Source organism: Chaetodon trifascialis, chromosome 22 (assembly GCF_039877785.1).
Source record: "Chaetodon trifascialis isolate fChaTrf1 chromosome 22, fChaTrf1.hap1, whole genome shotgun sequence".
NCBI lineage: Eukaryota > Metazoa > Chordata > Actinopteri > Chaetodontiformes > Chaetodontidae > Chaetodon > Chaetodon trifascialis.
Genome location: NC_092077.1, coordinates 3,218,301 through 3,237,773, shown reverse-complemented (window position 1 = coordinate 3,237,773; position 19,473 = coordinate 3,218,301). Strand labels below are relative to the sequence as shown.

The 19,473-nt window shown below is 42.9% G+C and overlaps 1 protein-coding gene across 3 annotated transcripts in view; it reads right to left on the bottom strand.

The window, feature by feature from the left end:
- Nucleotides 1–18,074, bottom strand: part of lmo3 (LIM domain only 3) — a 59,699-nt gene extending 41,625 nt beyond the window's left edge. The window contains exons 1-2 of one of the 3 annotated variants that reach the window (XM_070992202.1): nucleotides 17,463–18,074; nucleotides 10,296–10,509 (exon numbers count right to left, since the gene is read on the bottom strand). In XM_070992202.1, the coding sequence (XP_070848303.1) occupies nucleotides 10,296–10,501 (206 nt within the window). In that variant the 5' untranslated portion in view covers nucleotides 10,502–10,509; nucleotides 17,463–18,074. Of the gene's footprint in view, nucleotides 1–10,295; nucleotides 10,510–14,503; nucleotides 14,921–15,179; nucleotides 15,582–17,462 lie in introns of those variants that run through there. The other 2 variants (XM_070992203.1, XM_070992201.1) reach the window with 2 other exon arrangements.
- Nucleotides 18,075–19,473: the final 1,399 nt, after the last annotated feature.

Here is a 19,473-nt window from a genome sequence, read left to right as displayed (position 1 = left end):
CAATGCATTATTCTTGTTTTAAGCAGCGTGTCTCCTCATGGGAAAGGGGCGTATTGTTTTACAACACACCCAGCTGCGGCCTACTTGCCTTGCCTGGGGTTCTTTTCAAGGAGTTGTCTTGGGTGACCCCTCTCTCTGGCAGTTATTAATAATAACACGTGCCAGGGAATAGTTCACCTTGTAGCGCAGAGGCCTCCTCACCGCTGCATGTATGTCTAGCCTTATACAGAGGAGTCTCCAGGGGAGAGGGGAAGAGGGGTGATGTGGTTGGAGGAGGAGTGTGTGTGTGTGTGTGTGTGTGTGTGTGTGTGTGTGTGTGTGTGTGTGTGTGTGTGTGTGTGTGTGTGTGTGTGTGTGTGTGTGTGTGTGTCAGAAACACACAAAAGACATCAAACAAAGTTTCTCCTTTGTATGTAATTAGAATCAGGTAATCATCTATGTCCCCTCTAAAGAGATGGAGAGCCTGATTAACAGCGTCAAAGACGGCCAATAGGGCTGAGACTTACAACCAGGAATCCCAAAAAGTTGAGACGCTGTGTAAAAATGTAAATAAAAACAGAATGCAATCATTGACAAATTAATTGTGTTTACCTAACAGTTTGTAAGTGTTCCTGAGCCTGTATGATCTCCTTCATACAATCATGTGTTCACAAAGTGGTGAACCTCGTTCCATCCTCACTTGTGAATGACTGAACCTTTCCAGGAAGCTCCTTTCATACCAATCATGATACTATCACCTGTTACCAATCAGCCTGTTTACCTGTGGAATGATCCAAACAGGTGTTTCTGGAGCGTTTCTCAACTTTCCCAGACTTTAGTTGCTCCTGTCCCAACTGGTTTGAAACGTGTTGCTGAATTAAATAAGAATAAGTTGATATTTACAAAAATCAATGAAGCTGCTGAGGTAAAATATTAAAAATATTGTCTTTGTACTGTTTTTAATTGAGCGCATGTCAGCAAGAATTAGGACACTATCACATTCGTTTTATGTGTGTTTTACACAGTGTCCAACTTTTTGGGAATTAGGGTTGTAAGAGGGACATGGAGAGGTGTGTGTGTGTGTGTGTGTGTGTGTGTGTGTGTGTGTGTGTGTGTACACATGCTTGAGAAAGATGAAGGAATAAGAAGGTAAAGTGGCAAGGCTGACAGACAGAGTGCTGCATTCTCCACCTATAAGTCCCATTAAAAGCTTGAGCAGGAGAGGCCCTTTGTGCCTGCTGAGAGCTCTATTGTAATAACAAGCAGCAGAGACAGGATTCAATCTGGGGTCTGAATGAACTGATGCATTCCAGGCAAATTCTCCCCCTCAAGTACTCAAGGGATTCAAAAGAACTGAAGGCTGCTTCCTTTTCAGGCCTCAAAAAATGATGTTGTCCTAAGAGGAATCTTTGAGTTAAAGACAAAGACCTCTGCATACCAGTTTTAAAACTTAACCTTAGGATAGGTTTGTGTCATTTAACATATCCTAATCCATGATCCTGCCTTGAATACACGGGAAAGGCACTTCATTTGAGAAATCAAATAAGAGAATGAGCCAAAGCCTGTTGGCCTGTCAGTGTGTGACTGACTTGACTTTTAGATTCAAACTGCAACAGAGCGCTGTTCAGCTGCTGTCACACCGGAGAAGAACAAAAATGTGGCAAAGCACAAGGACAGAGTAAGTAATGATGATGGCATTCACTGGCACAGCAGGCACCGTAACCTTTTAGAGTACTACATCCTTCAAAAAACAAAACCCTCCCTGTTCTCCTCCAAAAAGAAGGTAAAAAAAAAAAAAAATTGCAGTTACAATTACAGCACAGGTGGGAGAGAAAGACACTAACATTATCTCTGATGTGATTCACTCACTGAAGTTGACCTTGCAGGCATTAAACAGGGGAGTGAAGACGACGTACCAAGATAAACAGGTTCGTCAGCCTACTCAATTCATCAGTTCTCCTCGATTTACAGAGTAATGCTATTCATGACACTGCTGCCATTTCGTTCTTGGTTTCTCAGAATTTCATATTAATCACTGGTTACTTACAGCGCATCTGTTTTTGGACATCTTGCCGAAATCATACTTCTGAACAGCTGTGTGTTTTGAGCAGTGACACAGTCCTCCACTTTGTCCCATGAGGGGTTTTGACTTGTAATTTGCACTGTCATTACAAGTGCAGGTAACACTCATTTTCCACAGTGTGTCTTTGCCATTTAACAGCCAAACATCCTCATTCCAGTCGAGCCGTTTTACACACAAATGTTAAATGTGCGGTCTTGTCTCAACTATCTCAATTTAAGTGGTCCTCATTGTAGGCAGATAACAGAGCGTTATAGCATACCTGTTGGTGTTCTTCTTCTTCTTTTTCTGACACCTTGGTTATTATTAAAGTGTGTGAATGAACATTGGAGAGATTGAAAACGTGCTTGAGTATTGTTATTCATCAATGAACATCATGTTTGCAATGATTTTTCTGAAAGACTGACATTACGTTATCATTGTGCAGAAATGCAAGGCGCAATTTGAAGATCAGCCAGCACTTACAGCTGCATCAGTGCCGCAAGCAAACATGACATTCACCAGTGAGCCTGGTCTCTGATGCTGTTCAGTGACATTGTTTTTAAGAACATTTATTTGTAGGCTACAATATCTATGCAAACATATATATGGGGGTGGGGAAATATAGTGAGCAGTAATGTGAAGTTCTCACTAACAGATTTACAACACTACTATGATTCTACTCTCTCAGCAGACCTACACTGCAGCTGGAGTAGAGCAGCTGAAGAAAAGTGAGCTCTGGTGTTATTGACCAGCGGCCTGGCTGAGGATGTCCTTGTGCCCTTCAGCGTTAGTTGGGAGAACAGCTGAACATCTGCGCTAGTCATTAGAGAAAGAGGAGCTGGCCTGAATCTTTCAGCCTGCAGAGAATCAGGGAGGAGAGAGCTGATGACAAACTACACCCAGCTTCCTGCAAATCTCCCAGGAGCACGGCTACCGTCAAGTGTTCGGGATGTTATGCAGTGGCTACTCTGAAATCACAGGCTTTCAGCTCTTTGTGGAGGTGTTTGCAATCCATCGATGCCTTAATAATGAGCGAACGAGCTGGGAGTCCAGTCTGCACTGTGGAATGAGGCCGTGTGTAATTTGGGTAGAACTAAGCTGTATATCTTAAGCCTGATATTCACACTGAATGGCCATTTAATTAGCACACCATTACAGCCTGACACTGACTGCTCTGTTGCTTTCTCTCTTCTCTGGGGGGATCGATTTTTTATTTTTCATAACCAATCACTATTGAGTGATGCATTTGGCAGCTCCATCGTGATCAGTAAAGCTACATTAGCCAGTTTACAGTTAGTGAAACTCATTCCCGTAGGTGTGAAAGGAGCCTTTAAGAACCTTGTTTGAGTTGCTTACAATATGTTCAGTTTGAACTCATGTCCTTGGAAGTGGCTCCATGAATGATGCATTTCCACTGTCCTTACATATGCCCAGTATTGTCCAATAAGCTTTCAGACTACCGTTAAATATCCTGCTTCTAAATCATATTATTGCTCTCCTCCTGTTCTCCATGAAGGCACAAACTACAGACTTTTTCCAGCCATCTTTCGAGTCTCCACAGAGCGAGTGTGTGATACTCAGACGTTGGCTGTTTTACTTTAAAGGAGTGCTGAGACTGAATGTGAAGCTAATTTGGAGATGAAGCATTGATGGCTAATGCAAAGACGTGAGTGGATACGAATTTGAGGCAAAGATGCATCAGAGTGCTTGAAAGTGTTTCAACTTTAGCAAGAAATGTGAGCTTATCCTGAGGCTTTTTGACTCCAAATCATTCAGGCACAGAGAGAAGAAGAAGGGGAGAGGGCTGCAGAGTGAAACGATGGGCAGTTCTGCGATCGTTCAGACGCTGAGCGGTTACACAAACACACACAAACAAACTCCACACACAGCTGGTGTACGCTGCTAGCTGTACAGTTGGTACCTTGGCTGTTAGGGGTGATTAAACATGAACGGTCCAGCGGTTAAATGCACCGAGTGATTTTTACCTGAATGCTCCTTAGGGCTGTTTAGCATGGGAAATATTAAAAAGATGCACACAAAGACAATGTTTGAAATAAGGAAAATAAGAAATGCACATTGCGACACATGCATGTCGATGTCATTTTCAGCTCACACTGAAGCTGCATGGCCCAACATACTGAAAGAATAAAATGAATTCCGAATTTTAGATCACGGTATTAAACACTTGACTGAATTGTGTGTGTGTGTGTGTGTGTGTGTGTGTGTGTGTGTCTGAGCTCAGGAAACTATATTTTGCTACTCTGTGAGTAATCACACGCTGAACAGTTTTTTTTTTTAAAAGGTATGACACATGTTCATAAGGAAGAATGTATCTAAATGAGATTTCTGAAAATAATAGATGCGCTTCAGACAGCCTGAGCCTTTTCTCTTCATCCCTGCCGGTCCCTGGAGATAAAGCTTGACTTGATGTCACAGTCACGTCTGACGCCGACATACAAACTGACAATGCGTCATAAGCCCGATGTGAGATGAAAAAAAGATACATTTTTCATTTACATTTACATACATGGTTATACAAGGTGGCTGTGGACTACAAAGTTGATTCTGAAGGAGGAAAAAATGTAAGTTATTACACTGAACCATGCTCTACATGTTGGTTATCTCTCACTGATAGCCGGCTTTCCAAAACGTTAATAAATCCAGCCATGTTGACGGCTCTGTGAGTTTGCCTGCATTTACAATCTTAGTAAAACCACTGTAGAGGAAAATTGAAGTTGGATTAAAAAAATGAATGAATAGATAGATAAATAAATAAGTGTTCTCCTGGTGCTGTCTTTAAAATGGATGCCTGGAATTTACAGTTTTCCATTAACTGATGCCCAACAGCTTTTTCATGCCTGCACCCGGCCTTGGAGCCAGCGCTGTGGTGTGTGTGTGCGGCGGCACTCAGCAGGCCACTGTGCCGCAGTCTTCATTTTCTCAGCGTTTTTAAACTTAAATGTGTCAGTCTGTCTGCTCTCCTCCTTCCTCTGGGCTTTCAAACATTATCGCTCTGTACTGTGAAAATCACACATCAGCATAAACAGTGGCGTCGCACTATTACCAGTATCATCAATGGAGGCTTTGGTTTCAAAGGGATCATTTGTTGATAAAGTGTTCTCGCTGCATTTCTCCATATTCAGAGAGAGCAAAGCACAAATCAAGCTCTAGGAGATAATACCTGTAATTATGTTTGCAGTCGCAGGTTTATGAAGGGATGGCTTGGTTACACACACACACACACACACACACACACACACACACACACACACACATTCCTCTCTGTACATCATATTTGATCACACAGGGAAGCTGAAGCTTTAAGTTTTTTTTACCCAATATCTGTTTTTTTTGTTGATGTTTTTTTTTACTCAGTTTTTTGTGTGTTCCGACAGAGGATTATTATTTCTCTGCTGGTGGGATCACATCGCTCATGGTTGTAGACCCCTGAAAAATTCTATTAACCCTGGTTATGTCAGGCCTAATAACATGCCACCCTGCTAAGAAGAAAAGGATTGACTTGGAGAAGGGGTGGGTGTGTAATGAAGGCCCAAATAATTTACTTTTAAAGCCAAGGGAATATAAAAATGGACTAAAAGTGAAGCCATCCTTATTTTTTTTCCTCTCCTGTCACTAACCTGGGCTGAAAGACTGTGATAAATATAAGCAGAAATAATATAATTATGGTTATTTTTTTTACTAAGGTGTGTGTGTGTGTGTGTGTGTGTGTGTGTGTGTGTGTGTGTTTGTGTGTGTGTTTTCTTTTTGAAATTGTATTGCGATGTGATGTTGCAGCCATTGATTGTCTCAGTGATGGAGCCTGGCTTTCTTTGTTGCTCTGCAGATCAGATGTGGAGTGCTGCGGTTTGCTATATTTGCCATTCATTAGCCAGCATTGAGGAGATGTCAGGGCGCATTCGCGGGCAGGCCACTTGCGTGATAGCGAGCGTCAAATCAATTCAGTCACCTTGAACTTTGAAGATGAAAGAATAACATGTTGGAATTGGTCTCCCTCTTACCCTGCACGCCTGTTCAGACACACTCGCCTGGCCTCGCCACTACTGTATGCATTGGTGTTTGGCAAACAATGTCCACATCAACTGATTCACTGATGCCATTTACGGTTTGTTCTGAAGCTCTACAGTCGGCAATAAAGACCTGTGGACACTGGGCAGCAGATGGACGAACACCTTTCAGTACTTGGCTCGAGGTGTGGAGATAGTTATATGACACATCACTTTTGAAACAGTACAGTACAATCATATCCAGGATAAGTCTGCCACCATTCTGTATTCTCCTATTGTCAACAAATCTCATGAAAACTCAACAATGCGTTACTCTCCACAGTAAGCCCATTGATACCTAATAAAACATAAAGCTTTAAAAACATTTCACAGATATGCTAGTCCTTTTTTTCACTGTAGTTTTTATCAAATTTTCTTTGATAAAAAGAAAATTGTGGGGGAAAATAGTGCATTTTCTAGGGACTATTTCCAGTGATGGATTAATACACATTTGGTGCTCTCTAGAGTACTTGTGTGTGTCGAATCAAAATGAAAGTACTCTGTGTGTTGAAGGTAATGAAGCAACATGCCACCCAGCACAACACTAGCCTGGTCAATGGGAGGAGGTCAATACTTGGTCTGTGTACAAGTGTGTGGAACTAAAAAAAGAGTCAGAGTGCACAAAGATTTCAAATTCCCTCAAAAAGCAGTTAAACTGAAAACTGCAAATTAAACATTAAACAGCTGTTACAGTGTCTCTGTGTTATTGTGTTGCATCAGACTGACCACCTGGGTCAGCTGGGGTGCTATTCCAGGACACTATACAAGTCATTATTGTTAACCACCTAAGGAAGCTGAGTTCATCTGCACCGTGCATACACGTGCATGCTGTATGAAGATGTAGCATGAATAAGCATTCGACTGCACTTGGGTTTGGAAGACAGTCAGTATTAAAGAATGTGACTGGGTCATTTTTACCTTTACTGATGATTCAACAACATAGATCTTGTTGTCAACACTTCACTTCAACCTGAGGGTCTGGTTTAGGGCCTGGTTGGTCCATTCAGTAATCCAGCCATGCATCATAAAGAGAGCGGCTGTGACTCTGGCTCATCATGGCTTTTCTTTTCTAATTTAAACCTAGTCTGACTCACCGGATGTAGACTGTCATTGGCTGGCTATTTCAGGTTTTCAAAATCCCCATCATTACAGGAAACAACAACAACCACCTCCACGCTACCAACCTACGCGCTGAAAATGGTGAGTTACTCTAACCTGGTGGCCAACAGTACTAATGTAAACAAGGTCCGGGCTGTTACCTTTTCTTTGCAGGGATTTAGCTATTCTAATGACAAATCACCTCCCCATGTGCAAATGTTCCACCAAAGCCAGTTCTCCCACACTATTTTCCAGGGACACCATTGCTGCATTCTTGGCTTTGTGCTGCCCAAGACAATTGTGATACAAACAAACCAGGGTGGTTATCTGCCCAATACCTGAATGATAATGGGTACAGTGAGACCGTTCTCCAGCATTTCATATATATCTCTATACTATCAGATTACTTTTTTTTTTTTTTTTTTTTTTGGGTGCACTCTTAATTCCAAAGCAACTTACATTTTACTGCTCACATGCACATTTGGGGTTCAGTGTTTTACTGAAGGACACCTCAGCATGTGGAGCCAGGAATCAACCCACCAACCTTCCCATTAAAAGCTGACATGCTCTTACTCGCGTTTCTTCAGTCATGTTTTTCTGTGCAAAAATGTAAAAAGTGCATAAAAACAGGTAGATGGACATATATTTTACTTAATAATAAAAAAAGCGTCTCGAATGATGTTCCACCCACACCTGACTGCACACTCAGCTAGTGTGAGTGTTGAGGCTGAGTCAGTGAGTAGGTTGATAATCCCACAGTAAGGCTCAGGACCTTTGGGTTATTCTCTGTCACAGCAGCTTCTCCTCAAAGCCTCTTAGTCCACAGCACCTAACAGTGACTCTCTCATCACCGATGTTAAAATGAAATGAAGTGTGCGAGGGCCTGCAGCAGGCACACAGGACACATACGCCCACAGTCTGACATACATTAGCTACAGCACTGCACATTCTCCCAGAATGCTGTGCTGCAGTGAGACCGCAACACAGTTGGAAGACGTCAGATACGTGGACGTGAGCGGGAAATTCAGTGTACTCTATATTATCATGTGTAACATCCTAAAGTTAGCCGGCATCAATACGAAAAAACAACATGAAATTGCACATTTTTCACATGTTCTGATTTTTTTTTAATGGGTAGCATCACAAAGCTCAAACAGGCCTACAATACTTTATTTCTGATGAGAATTAAAATGCATTTTTTTCGTGCTATGTCTGCATGTCAGGTAATTTAGATATTTCCAAAATAACACTGATTACGTTATAAGCAAAAAAAATAAAATAAAAAAATACAGTGATCCTGTGTCAGCGGCAACACCATTCAACAATACTATGACCTGTCATCCTTTTATGTTTTTAATAACTATCAAAACTGCAGTGGTTGTAGTAATACTACGGAAAGAGTAAAATATAAATACTGCCTACACTGTGTGACACTGAAAACCAGTGAGGAAGACAACTTTAAATCATCTTTTCTCTCAGAAATCAAGGACGTGGACGTGTCAAACCTTTCTCCATAAGCATATGTACCTCATGTCAGTAGAAAGCTCGACATGTGTCAGGCCTCCACAAACTACACATTCATTCCTCATGTAGACACCTTTTAAGCGAGCGGCTGTTTGTCTCTCAGCAGGCCTCAGTACAGCTCTACAGCTCTGAGGAGAAGAATTTTCTCATACTCGCTGACGGAAAGAAATCTTCATCTTAACCAGTCATTTAAAAAAGTTACTTATTACACTCTAAGAAAATAATCTGTCAATGAGGAGAGATGATTCCTTTGATAACTTTTGAGAAAAAAGTGAGTCAATTCATTTTAAAAGGATTCACACTAGAAATAATCTCACCTCCTATTAACATATTTATAAATCAGTCATTTTTTGACTATTTAAACTGAAGGTATACTCACATTATTATTAAAGACACTTTTATAGATGCAAAAAGAAATTATTGATGATCATTTACAAGTCAGATGTTGCTGATGTAAACAGTTTACAGCATAAGAAACATTAGACTGGTTTAATTCAGTGCTTGTATTAAATGAGCTATTTGGTATTTAAAAAAAAAAAACACCCTGAATAGATTCAATTAATATGGTCAGAATAAAAAATGCTGCCGGTCCACAAACTGTAAGTTAGACTTCAGCTTGAAGCAGGTGTTGTATCCCTGTCAACCAGCATATTCACAGGGCTGTTCCGTCATTGGCTCTAATGACCTCTCACATTTTGCTAGTGGAACGTCAAGTTTGGTTACGTCCTACTCTCCTGGAATAGGCTGGAAAGATTTTGTTATCACTATTGTAAATTTAAATAGTAGCCTGTGTTATCTATTGGTTGTGATTCTTGTAGAACAATTCACGCTATTAATTTGAACCATTGACCTGTATGAAATCAGAAAGGTAAATAGATGGCATGGCTAATGAAAACAGAGCAAAAGTTATTGAGAAATGTTTGTTATTGTACTTTATCAATCTGCATTGTTATTTCTCACTGCTAATGCAATTTTAAGCTCACAGAGTCAGTTTCACCAGCTGTCATTTTAAAGTTTAATACAAATCTAAATTCTGCATGTATATAATCCATTCAAATCTTGAATTGAAGTATTCACATAGAGTGTGTCATCATTTTAAACAGCCGGAAATATTCTCAAAAGGTGCAATGACAACCATGTTTGAAGCTAATTTGACACTTTGGGAGAGACAAATACATGGAACAAGTACAAAAATGCATTTTATGTAAACAGGGTCATATGAGACTCCTAAGACTTAAATTGAGGTTTTCTAAATAAACAAAAAAACAATACTGAAAATAATCAAATATAGGAATAACAAAATATAAACAAATGTAACAAAATCAAAACATTGGAAACAGTAAACAAATGCCACAACTTAACTTTTATGTCAAATTTGCCACTGTCTAATTGCTGGGCTGTGGCTTATAAGAAGAAGGTCACAGGCCAAAACCCAAAGACAGCCTTGCTGTCTGAGGGGAGCTCATCCTGATTTTCTAAAACCGATCAGACTGTGTGTTATCTGGATGGTACGCAGTATTTGCTGAACGTCACAGAGGCGCTATGAAGATGTCGGCTGTCTTTCTTACCGTAGGTAGTCTCTCCGGCACAGGATGAGGTTGGCTTTGGTGTAGAGCGTAGAGCCCACCTCGCCCAACCTGCAGTCACAGCAGGCACACTTGAGGCAGTCCTCGTGCCAGTACTTATCGAGGGCCTTCAGCAGGTAGCGGTCCTTGATCTTCCGGTTGCAGCCGGCACAGCCTTTTGGCTTGGTGTCCGGCTGAACGGAGAGCATTTGTATACCTGGGAGAAGCACAGAAAGAGGCTTCAAACACTCGTCTAACACCGGCGCACTGAAATGTTCTCTTAATGGTGACATGCTTATGGTGAAGGAACAGAACGCACAACAATTGTAAGACATGAACTAAATGATCAATCGAGTACCATTTAACATGGACCCCGTTTTTTTTTTTTTGTTAAGTTTTGTTTAATTGACAGGAAAAGTGAAATGAAGCATGGATACACATTGGCCGCATTGATATAACCAAGCCACGTACACCCATTCACACACACACACACACACACACACACACACACACACACTGATGGCACAACTTTTTTGGGGTTCAGTGTCTTGGCCAAGAACACTTTAGCATGCAGACTGGAGGAGCGAAGGAGTCGCGCTGCCTCCTGAGCTACAGCTGCCCCAGTTTCTGACTGGTTTTCACTCAGCTCTTTCATCTTTAAGCAGGAGTGGTGGGTTAAGTACAAAATTTAAATGACACAAACATTAAATGAGACACAAAATGAGCTTTCACAGGCTAAAACTCAGATTTTAGCTTGGACTGCTAAACAGGAAATTAGGAATCAGATACTTCATGTAGGCAACTGACATTTTCAGCATGTTAAGAGCGAAAATAAATGTCAGTTTTTGTCACTCAGTGTATATATAAAGAAAGTCTTAAACTGTGGGTCTGAAACTATGTTACATGAAGGGACAAAAATACACAGAGCTAGGCCAGTATGTCATGTGTTCACACAGCGAAAGCGACAAATTCAAGAAGTCAGCATGCAGACTGTTCCTTTGTGCACTGTACAAGGAGCTGATCATTTGAAGCTCAGAATTTTGAACAGATTAACTGGCAGTTTGAAACCATAGGCTGAAACCATAACCAAACCATAGGCTACTAATTCTGAGCAGGTTTTGAGTTTGTAGTGAGTTCATACTTGTGATGAACGGGTACAAAATATAATAGAAATGAAGTCCAGCGCACTACAGTGTACATAAATTTAACTGTACACGCATCTTTAAGTACACTAAAAAACTTGGTTTAGTGAAAAAAATGTCAGTATGCTCACTAGAAATGACTTTAGTTTTTTTGTTGAAACAAAGTACTGTCAATGCACAAAGGAAAGTCCAGTCCAGGACTAAAATACAAAAGAGTATTTCTCACTTTGAGAACACACAGCAATGTGTGCAATCCAAAGTTTAAAAATCATTTCCAGGAAAGTATGTTGCACTGGAGACGAGCTGTGCTACGTGTTTAAAGCTCACAGAAATACAAAGACTGAAACAGGTGACTGCGCCAATTAGCACACGACTCACTACTGTGGATGAAGAGAGAAACACACACTCATTGCACCCCACTTTGTATGGAAAAGAGTTTGAGGGGACCCCTGCCCTGATCTAGCTAAAATTTTTAAACTAAAATTAACTAAACTAAAATTTTTCACTTATATTTTATTGTCTTTAAATAAATTACTTCATTACTTTCATTATATCACTTAAAGGGAAATGAAAGACATTCATATTACTGTTATGGGAAATAATACTGATAAATGATAAGAATAATAATTGTTCTAATTGTTAATAATAAAAGTTTTGTTTAAACACTCAGAGCAAAAATCTGATTTAACAGCTCTGACTAAATGGTCGGAGACTGACTGTGACAAATAAGACAGGCAGCAGGAGTGACTGCAGGATGTTTGGCGGTGGGCAGACTGGGCTCTGACCAGGAAGAGCACGACAAACCAGCAGTAACAGCACCACTGTTTCAGTGTTGTGAGACCAACAAGCAGCCCACACAGACTCAAAGCCACAGTTTCACATTTCTTCCTGGACACTTTTTTTTCACGTTGACCTCCTCTGTGTTTAAAGGGGCGTGGCTACAGACGAGGAGCTTTGCCACAGCAGTATTGTTTGGCCTGAGCTGACTGTGGAGAGCCTTTGTTGGCCCACTGGGGGAGAAGGGGGGGGGACAATGTGGCCTCGCACCGGGCTGGAATTAGTATTCTCCAACCATTCCCTGAGGAGAGTCACACCCCCACTCCCCTTTGTCCCCAATTCACTACACACACACACACACACACACGCACACACAAACACAAACACAAACACACAGAAGTGTTTCTATCACTTCTGGGGACATTACATAGACTTGCATTAATTTCCTGGAGACTAACCATAACCATAACCACTACTTCCCAAAGCTTAACCCACGTCTTCACCCTAAAATTGAATGGTTTACATTATGGAGAGTTGTGTTTTGTCCCCATAAGCAAGGCAAGTCCTCACAATGAGACTATGTAAAAAGATTAATATCCCCACAACATGAGTAATGCATGGCCACACACACACACACACACACACACACACACACACACACACACACACACATACAAGTGCATGCTTAATATTTCTTAAGGTGTTGGTTTTGTCATTTTGAGATACTGAAACTTTCTTTTCACCATTTTAGTTCAAACATGTCACGAGGCAAATTCATTTATTATATTTAGAAATGAATAGTTCTCAGTTTGTATCGTTTTCTATTTGGAAAACAGATTTTTTTTTTTTTTTTTTAAATACATATATTTCTTCCTTTCTGGAGGCCAGTGATTTCCTTTAATTTCACTACAACACTGGAGCTTGAAAGTTCCATTTCACTGGCAACCTTGCCATCTGTAACACTTGTGTGTGAATGCATGTGGAAGTGCAGAGTGACCTGAACAGGCTGGACTGACCACACAACACTAACTTTACCTGATGTTCACTATGATGAACAACGCGGGTCAAGCAGGTTTCATGTTTCTGCAAGTTCTGATTGAATAATGAAATGAATAAATCAGCAGCTACTTTGACAGTTAGGGAGGGGATTTTTTATTTATTTTTTTCTCTGTTTTTAAACTAAGTTTCAATGACAGCGAGGCAAATAGTTGAATGAGTTGTACTAAATGGTCTTAAAACATATGAAACACTTGTATGGCCCTTTAATTGAAAAATCTGTCCCTCCACATTACGATCATTTTTCCTCACCTGCTTCACAATCTATTCATATTTTTAGTGAGAAATGGTTTGGAAATACAGCACCAAACAGGTTGCAGCGCGGTGAGCAGCTCAGCTCATTTGTTCCAGTGCGTTGGGGCTGGAGATTTGTTAATTGGCTGGATTTAGAGAGCGGGGCGCACGGCTGGTCGGCCGGCTGCTCTCCACTGCGCCTGTTCAGCGGCACTGATCCGTCCAGCCTCGTTAACACTACAAAGTCCCCTCCACTCATTACCAAACCAAAAGACGGAAGAGTTTCGACTCCCCTTTCACTGTGCAATCAACTCGGGGGAGAAGGAGAGAAGCAAGGCAGGAATTTGACCACTTCGCTCTTCCGATTGCCGGGGGGAGGGAGTGCTGAACAAAAGCTTAATTTTCTGGAAGGGAAATCACAGCTGCTCGGGGCTCTAATGATATCTGTTTTGCTTCCGCGCTGGCTCGTATCCTCCCTTTCCCCCTTTTCCACTCGCTGGGCTTCCAGGCTGCTGCGCGTCCCCGGCCACATGTATCATCATATAAGCTCAGAGCGGATGGAGGATGATGGAGGGATGGAGCGGAGAAAAGCCTGCTTTTTGAGTCCCAGCTGTTCGGTAACAAGATGCTGACATTTCACCCTATCGGTTTAATTACTGTTGCCATGGCAGCGGAGTGCTGGTAAAGGCCAATAACGGATTTAACACAGAGACTCAATTTGCCATACACAAGCACATAATGCTGGAGACTGGAGCCGCTGCACAGCGATATATCAGCTGTATGGTCGCTAACATAACATCAGAGCATCCCTCCTGAATGTCTTACTGAAAGGTTATCAGTGGAATAACAGAGATAATGGGGCAGGTTAGAGAAGCAGCAGCAGGTCAGATCTGGACACGTCGCCTTCGACGCAGAGATGCTGTAACTTGTCGTCGCAGAGCACATTAAACACACACGAAACGCGTCGCTCATACATGCCGAAGCGCAAAGTAAACATCTTACCGAAACTTTTCTCCCTTTTCTGCATTTGTTGAACCGCTGAAGCAGCCGAAGCACCACCATGCAACCCGGAGCCGCCTGGTCCGGAGAGCAGCTGTCTGCAGGCAGGCTAGGATCAGGCTTTGTTAGAGTCGGAACAATCCAGCACGGCGACCAGAGACGAATGAAAAGACTGGGGGAACACCGGCCAACAAAACACAGGCGAAGGAGCCACAGCGAGCTGTTCGCTGCCGTCGGGCGTCACACGGCGACTGAGAGCACGTTTATCGACGACCGGAGCTGTGTGTGCAGGGAGACTCAGGCAGCGAATGGCAGGACGACAAAGAGATGTTTCCCCTCCGCGGCGCAGCGACCATCTAATCCTACTGGCCACATAACACAGCGGCTCCTGCTGCACGCTGCTTCGCTAATCAGCGCTTTGACGTGCAACCGGGCATCGTGCACACTGAACGAAAAGGGGGACGCTTCCCTCACTCCGCTCCCCCAACATCACCACCGGAGCATCTACGTTGCTCATTCAGAGCTCTGGTTTCTCTCACATATGTTTGCAATTCATAACCCTACAGCCGTGACATTTGAATTTGTGCCAACCTTATTCTAATGATTGTTAAAGAGTGTTGTTTCAAAATGAAAGAAAAAAAAAAAAAACAGTAACACAGTTTGTCTCCAGTTCACTCACCTTTTTCAACAAGTTAAACAGAAGCCTGAACTCCAGCAGCGGATTCTAGCTACAGATCCCCTCTGAGCAGAAAAAGTTCACCAAACTGACATCGCGCGTCGCACTGCACTGATCTTCAGGATGAAAATAATGAGCTCCACATGGATCAGAGCGAACAGTTTGTAAGATACTACCCAGCTACAGGTGTTTATCCGCCCGTCGTGGAGCATAGTGTGCGGGGCTCAGGCCTGTCCCCGTGCGTCAGCGACTGAATGGCGAGAAACGGAGAAAGTCAAGCTTTATTATCTCCAAACCCCCAATCCCTCACCGGTAAGACATTACACCGCCACGATAAGGTCATTCACTTATTAGCAGCCGCTCCACTATAACTGAGGGCATGCATCACGTGCGCGTCCCCGGAACGCCCACTTTTTCCAACGTCCTTGAGTGCTGGAGCCGCGGGTGCGTGCAGACGCACGGCGCTCATTACATTACAGAGACAGAAAGGCAGGTGGGTTGTTTAGAGGTGCAGAAGAGCGATTTGATCGTGAGGACAAGTTGATACCGGCATTCCTCTGCAGGGAGGTGGACATAATGCTGCTTTCAGGGGCACTTTATTACAGGGAAAAAACAAACAAATAAACAAAAAAAAAAAAAACAGCATTCCTTCTGACACTTGACTGACATCTGTTCTGCATTAATTACACCTGAGAATATTCACATCTAAAGTTTAACAACAGCGGTGTAACGTACATACTGAGGAGGATTACAGACGTGTCTGTTCGAACAGGAGTTTTATATAGAGGGAGGTGATATTAGGCCAAACACCAAAACAGCAGCTCTGCAAAAACTACACCAAGGCCCATATGACATGGTTTAAATCGGGAATTTATTTGAGTCACATTCAGACTTATGGTTTAATGTGTTAGATTTAACCTACAGCCTATAGTAGCTTATATGTGTTAGGCCACCTCAATAGGACTGCCAGGTTTAGTAGAAGCCCTATTTAATGAAGCTTAAAACAATTAGTGCACAGAGCGTACAGAACGTTTGATCATTGGATCACTTGGATTTTTGGTTCAAGTGGTGTTTTTTCTTTCAGTGACAATCTAATTTGAGAAAATAAAAACAGAGAACAAATAAGGAGGAAGCAGGTCTAATGTAGACAATTAAATCAGTCTTCATCGAGGTCATCGATTCTTCTTTCTCTGGCCTTGTTTCTCCAGGAGCGCTCATACACGCGTCATGTGAGGTCCCGCGCTCCACTGCGGACCGACTATCGCCACTACAGCCTCTTTAGTTAAATCATTCCTGTAATTAAGGGACGAGTTTATTCTTCGCCCTGTTATTGCGCCGGTCCGCATCAATTAGCGATTCTGTTTGGACTGGATGAGGCCACGATGAGGCCCACATGTTAGGCCACGGAGCCCCACACCTCCACGTCCCCACCACCCTTCCCTATCGCATTCACACCACACAGTGTCCTAACACATAGCCTGACAAGTGTAAGTTATTCCCTTAAACATTCTGGTGGGGGGAGGGGGAGGAGGGGGAGGCTGTGGGAGGAGGAGACACAAGTCAATAGTTGGCATGTGGCTCCAGCCTAAAATGCAGCGATAATGAGATGGGTCATAAAATGCTCTCTGCGCCATTATGAGTGATGAGATGCATTAAAGCTGACAGGGTATTACCTGCCAGTAATTAGGTTTTGTCATGGATTGAATTATTTCAAGGCGGCCTATCTTGGTAATCATGCAATTTGCTGCAGAGTGTGTGTAGTGTGTGTGAGGCTGCCACCTCTCTCCCGGTGCCCTTCTACCCTCCCTCCACTCACTGCGTTCCGCCAGTTATTCATCCTCCGCATGAATGGAAGATGGAGACAGAAGGCAGCGGTGAACGTGGAGGATGGAGAAGACCGTCACACGGCGCGGATCAAGTCTCTTTATCCAACGGAAACGCGCACCTCCATGTACCATCATACATGCGCAAACGGACGGAGAAGCAGCTTGTCATGCTTGTACCTGACCCCAGCCCCCCGCCCCTGCCTCCAATGAAGAAATAAAGCGGGGACCTGCACCTAGACCCGACACCACAGCGTCAACACTGGCGGCGGATTGCTGTAACCACCAGACTGCCTGCAGAGCGGAGGATGGAGCCTGTTCGCGGAGAAGCCGAATACATGTCGATATCCTCAGCAGTTGTATCGTGGCTGTGTTTATGTCTTCTTGCGTAGCTCGCCCGCACTTTACGCGTAGCCCTCGCTCTGCGGAGAGCGTTAGATTCAGAACCCAGAAACACACGTACCTTGAAGTACAGCCAGGGATGCCCAAAACAAATGCTCAGGTCGCTGCGGCGGTGTTTATCTTCTCTGCTCTGCTGACTTTGAATCAAAGTGTCCACAAGGCAACTTTCTCAGAGCTTGTTCCACTCCAGATTGGCTAAAGAAAACTTTGCAACAGGAGTTGGAGAAGAGTTGCTTCTCTGCTAAAGTTGTGATGGGATGTGAGATCACCCTAAACTCGGCTCCCCCCGCGGCTCTGCGCGTCCCGGACCAGGTTCACAGAGCGTCTCTGTCCCCCTTGCTGCTTCCTCACCTTCTCCCTCCCCTGTCTGTCTGTGTCTCTCTCTGGTTCTCTGGCAGGGAAAAGCGGCGGAGAATGAGCCTCCTCTCCTATTTAAGCCCCTCCACCAGGTCCCCAGTCAGCAGCACACTCCAGCTCATCCAAGAAGCTGACAAGCACCGTTAGGGAAGGCAGCGCATGTTGCTCTAATGGACCTCATTAAGCTCTACTTACAGATGTTCTCTTAACATAATTGATCTGCAGCGAGTTGAGAGGACGGCAACCTATTCCCCAGCCCCCAATTATGGCCCGGTAATTAGATCCCCAACCTCCAGTTCTCCACATTCACCCTTCTAACATTCCGAAATATCAAAGTATCTCTTTCTCTCAAAGCGACCGCCCCCCACCTCCCTCCACCACCTCACCTCCATGTCTCCTCCCTCCTCCCCCTCCCACCCACAAGACACTATTGACAGTCAGATCTGCTAACCTTTGTAGTGTAGCCAGACTTAGCAGTGCACTCACTCCAATTGACAGAGCTCACTCACTCTTCTATTCCTCCTTTCTCTCCTTGCCTTTTTCTATCCGTTGGGAGGCAGAGAAAAAGAGACAGAGTGGCACAGATGGAGAAAGAAAGAGAGAGGAAGGGAAAAAAGTAAGTTAGCACTTTCCATAAAGGGTTGTAATGATAATATCTGTCAAGGGATAATCTTTTTTTCCCATAGTGTCTTTTATCTTAAATAATTCCTCTGATGGCAACTTTGAGGAGAGCGGAGAGGGGAGGGGGTTACTGGGAACTGGTGAGGAGTGATTGTGCAGCTTTTATAATGTCAATCAGTGCCACTCCTATCACCCATCTAATTAGCTAGAGTGCTAAAACAGAAAACACTTGGGGAGATGGTAATGTCACGCTTTTGCACTTTAAAAAGAACGCAATTTCACACTGATGTATAAAAAACTATTTGTGATGGGTCGTAATCAGGTACTTTCTGAGCAAGCAGTGTTGGATAAAATGTTCTCATATCTTTATGCTGTCACAGATGTACTGCACATAATTTTTCTGGATGTCTGGATACATGACCCAGATTGAAATGTTCCTTTGTGTGTGTGTGTGTGTGTGTGTGTGTGTGTGTGTGTGTGTGTGTGTGTGTGTGTGTGTGTGTGTGTGTTTTTCCACAACAGCACACATAGGCATGTGAAACTTTAGCACTTCTATGAGGCCTGCACCTCCTGACGGAAGGACAGATGTCATCATGTTGGTGACAGTACATCATTATATGCGTCATTTCTGTTAGTCCACACAGGTGTGTGGGTTGTGTTTTCTTCTGTCCTTGAGGTCCAGTTCACAACACATTAGGAGGGTTGCATTCTATATTTTCCAGTTGTCATTAATTAATGTATCCTATTAACAGGAATTGTGTGTGTATCAAAATCTTTATAGGTACAGTATTACTGCCATGGCCATGGAGGGAATATATTCATTGTTGCACAAGGTGACTCCTTAATTATCATGAACACAAACTCTGTAGTTCATTTTGGGTCAATCCAACACATACAACCTGCTGCCAAATTGAAGAATTAAATGATGCTCCATGAGATGAGAAAAATTTATTTTCCCTTCATGCATAAAACAAACCTATTGCATAAAGTCAAAAGTACATAGCCATCAAGTATTACAATATTTTATGGGTTTCACCCATTGTTCAAGAATTCTAAAATTTCACTTAAACCTGCAGGAATTGTTTTTCAGTGAG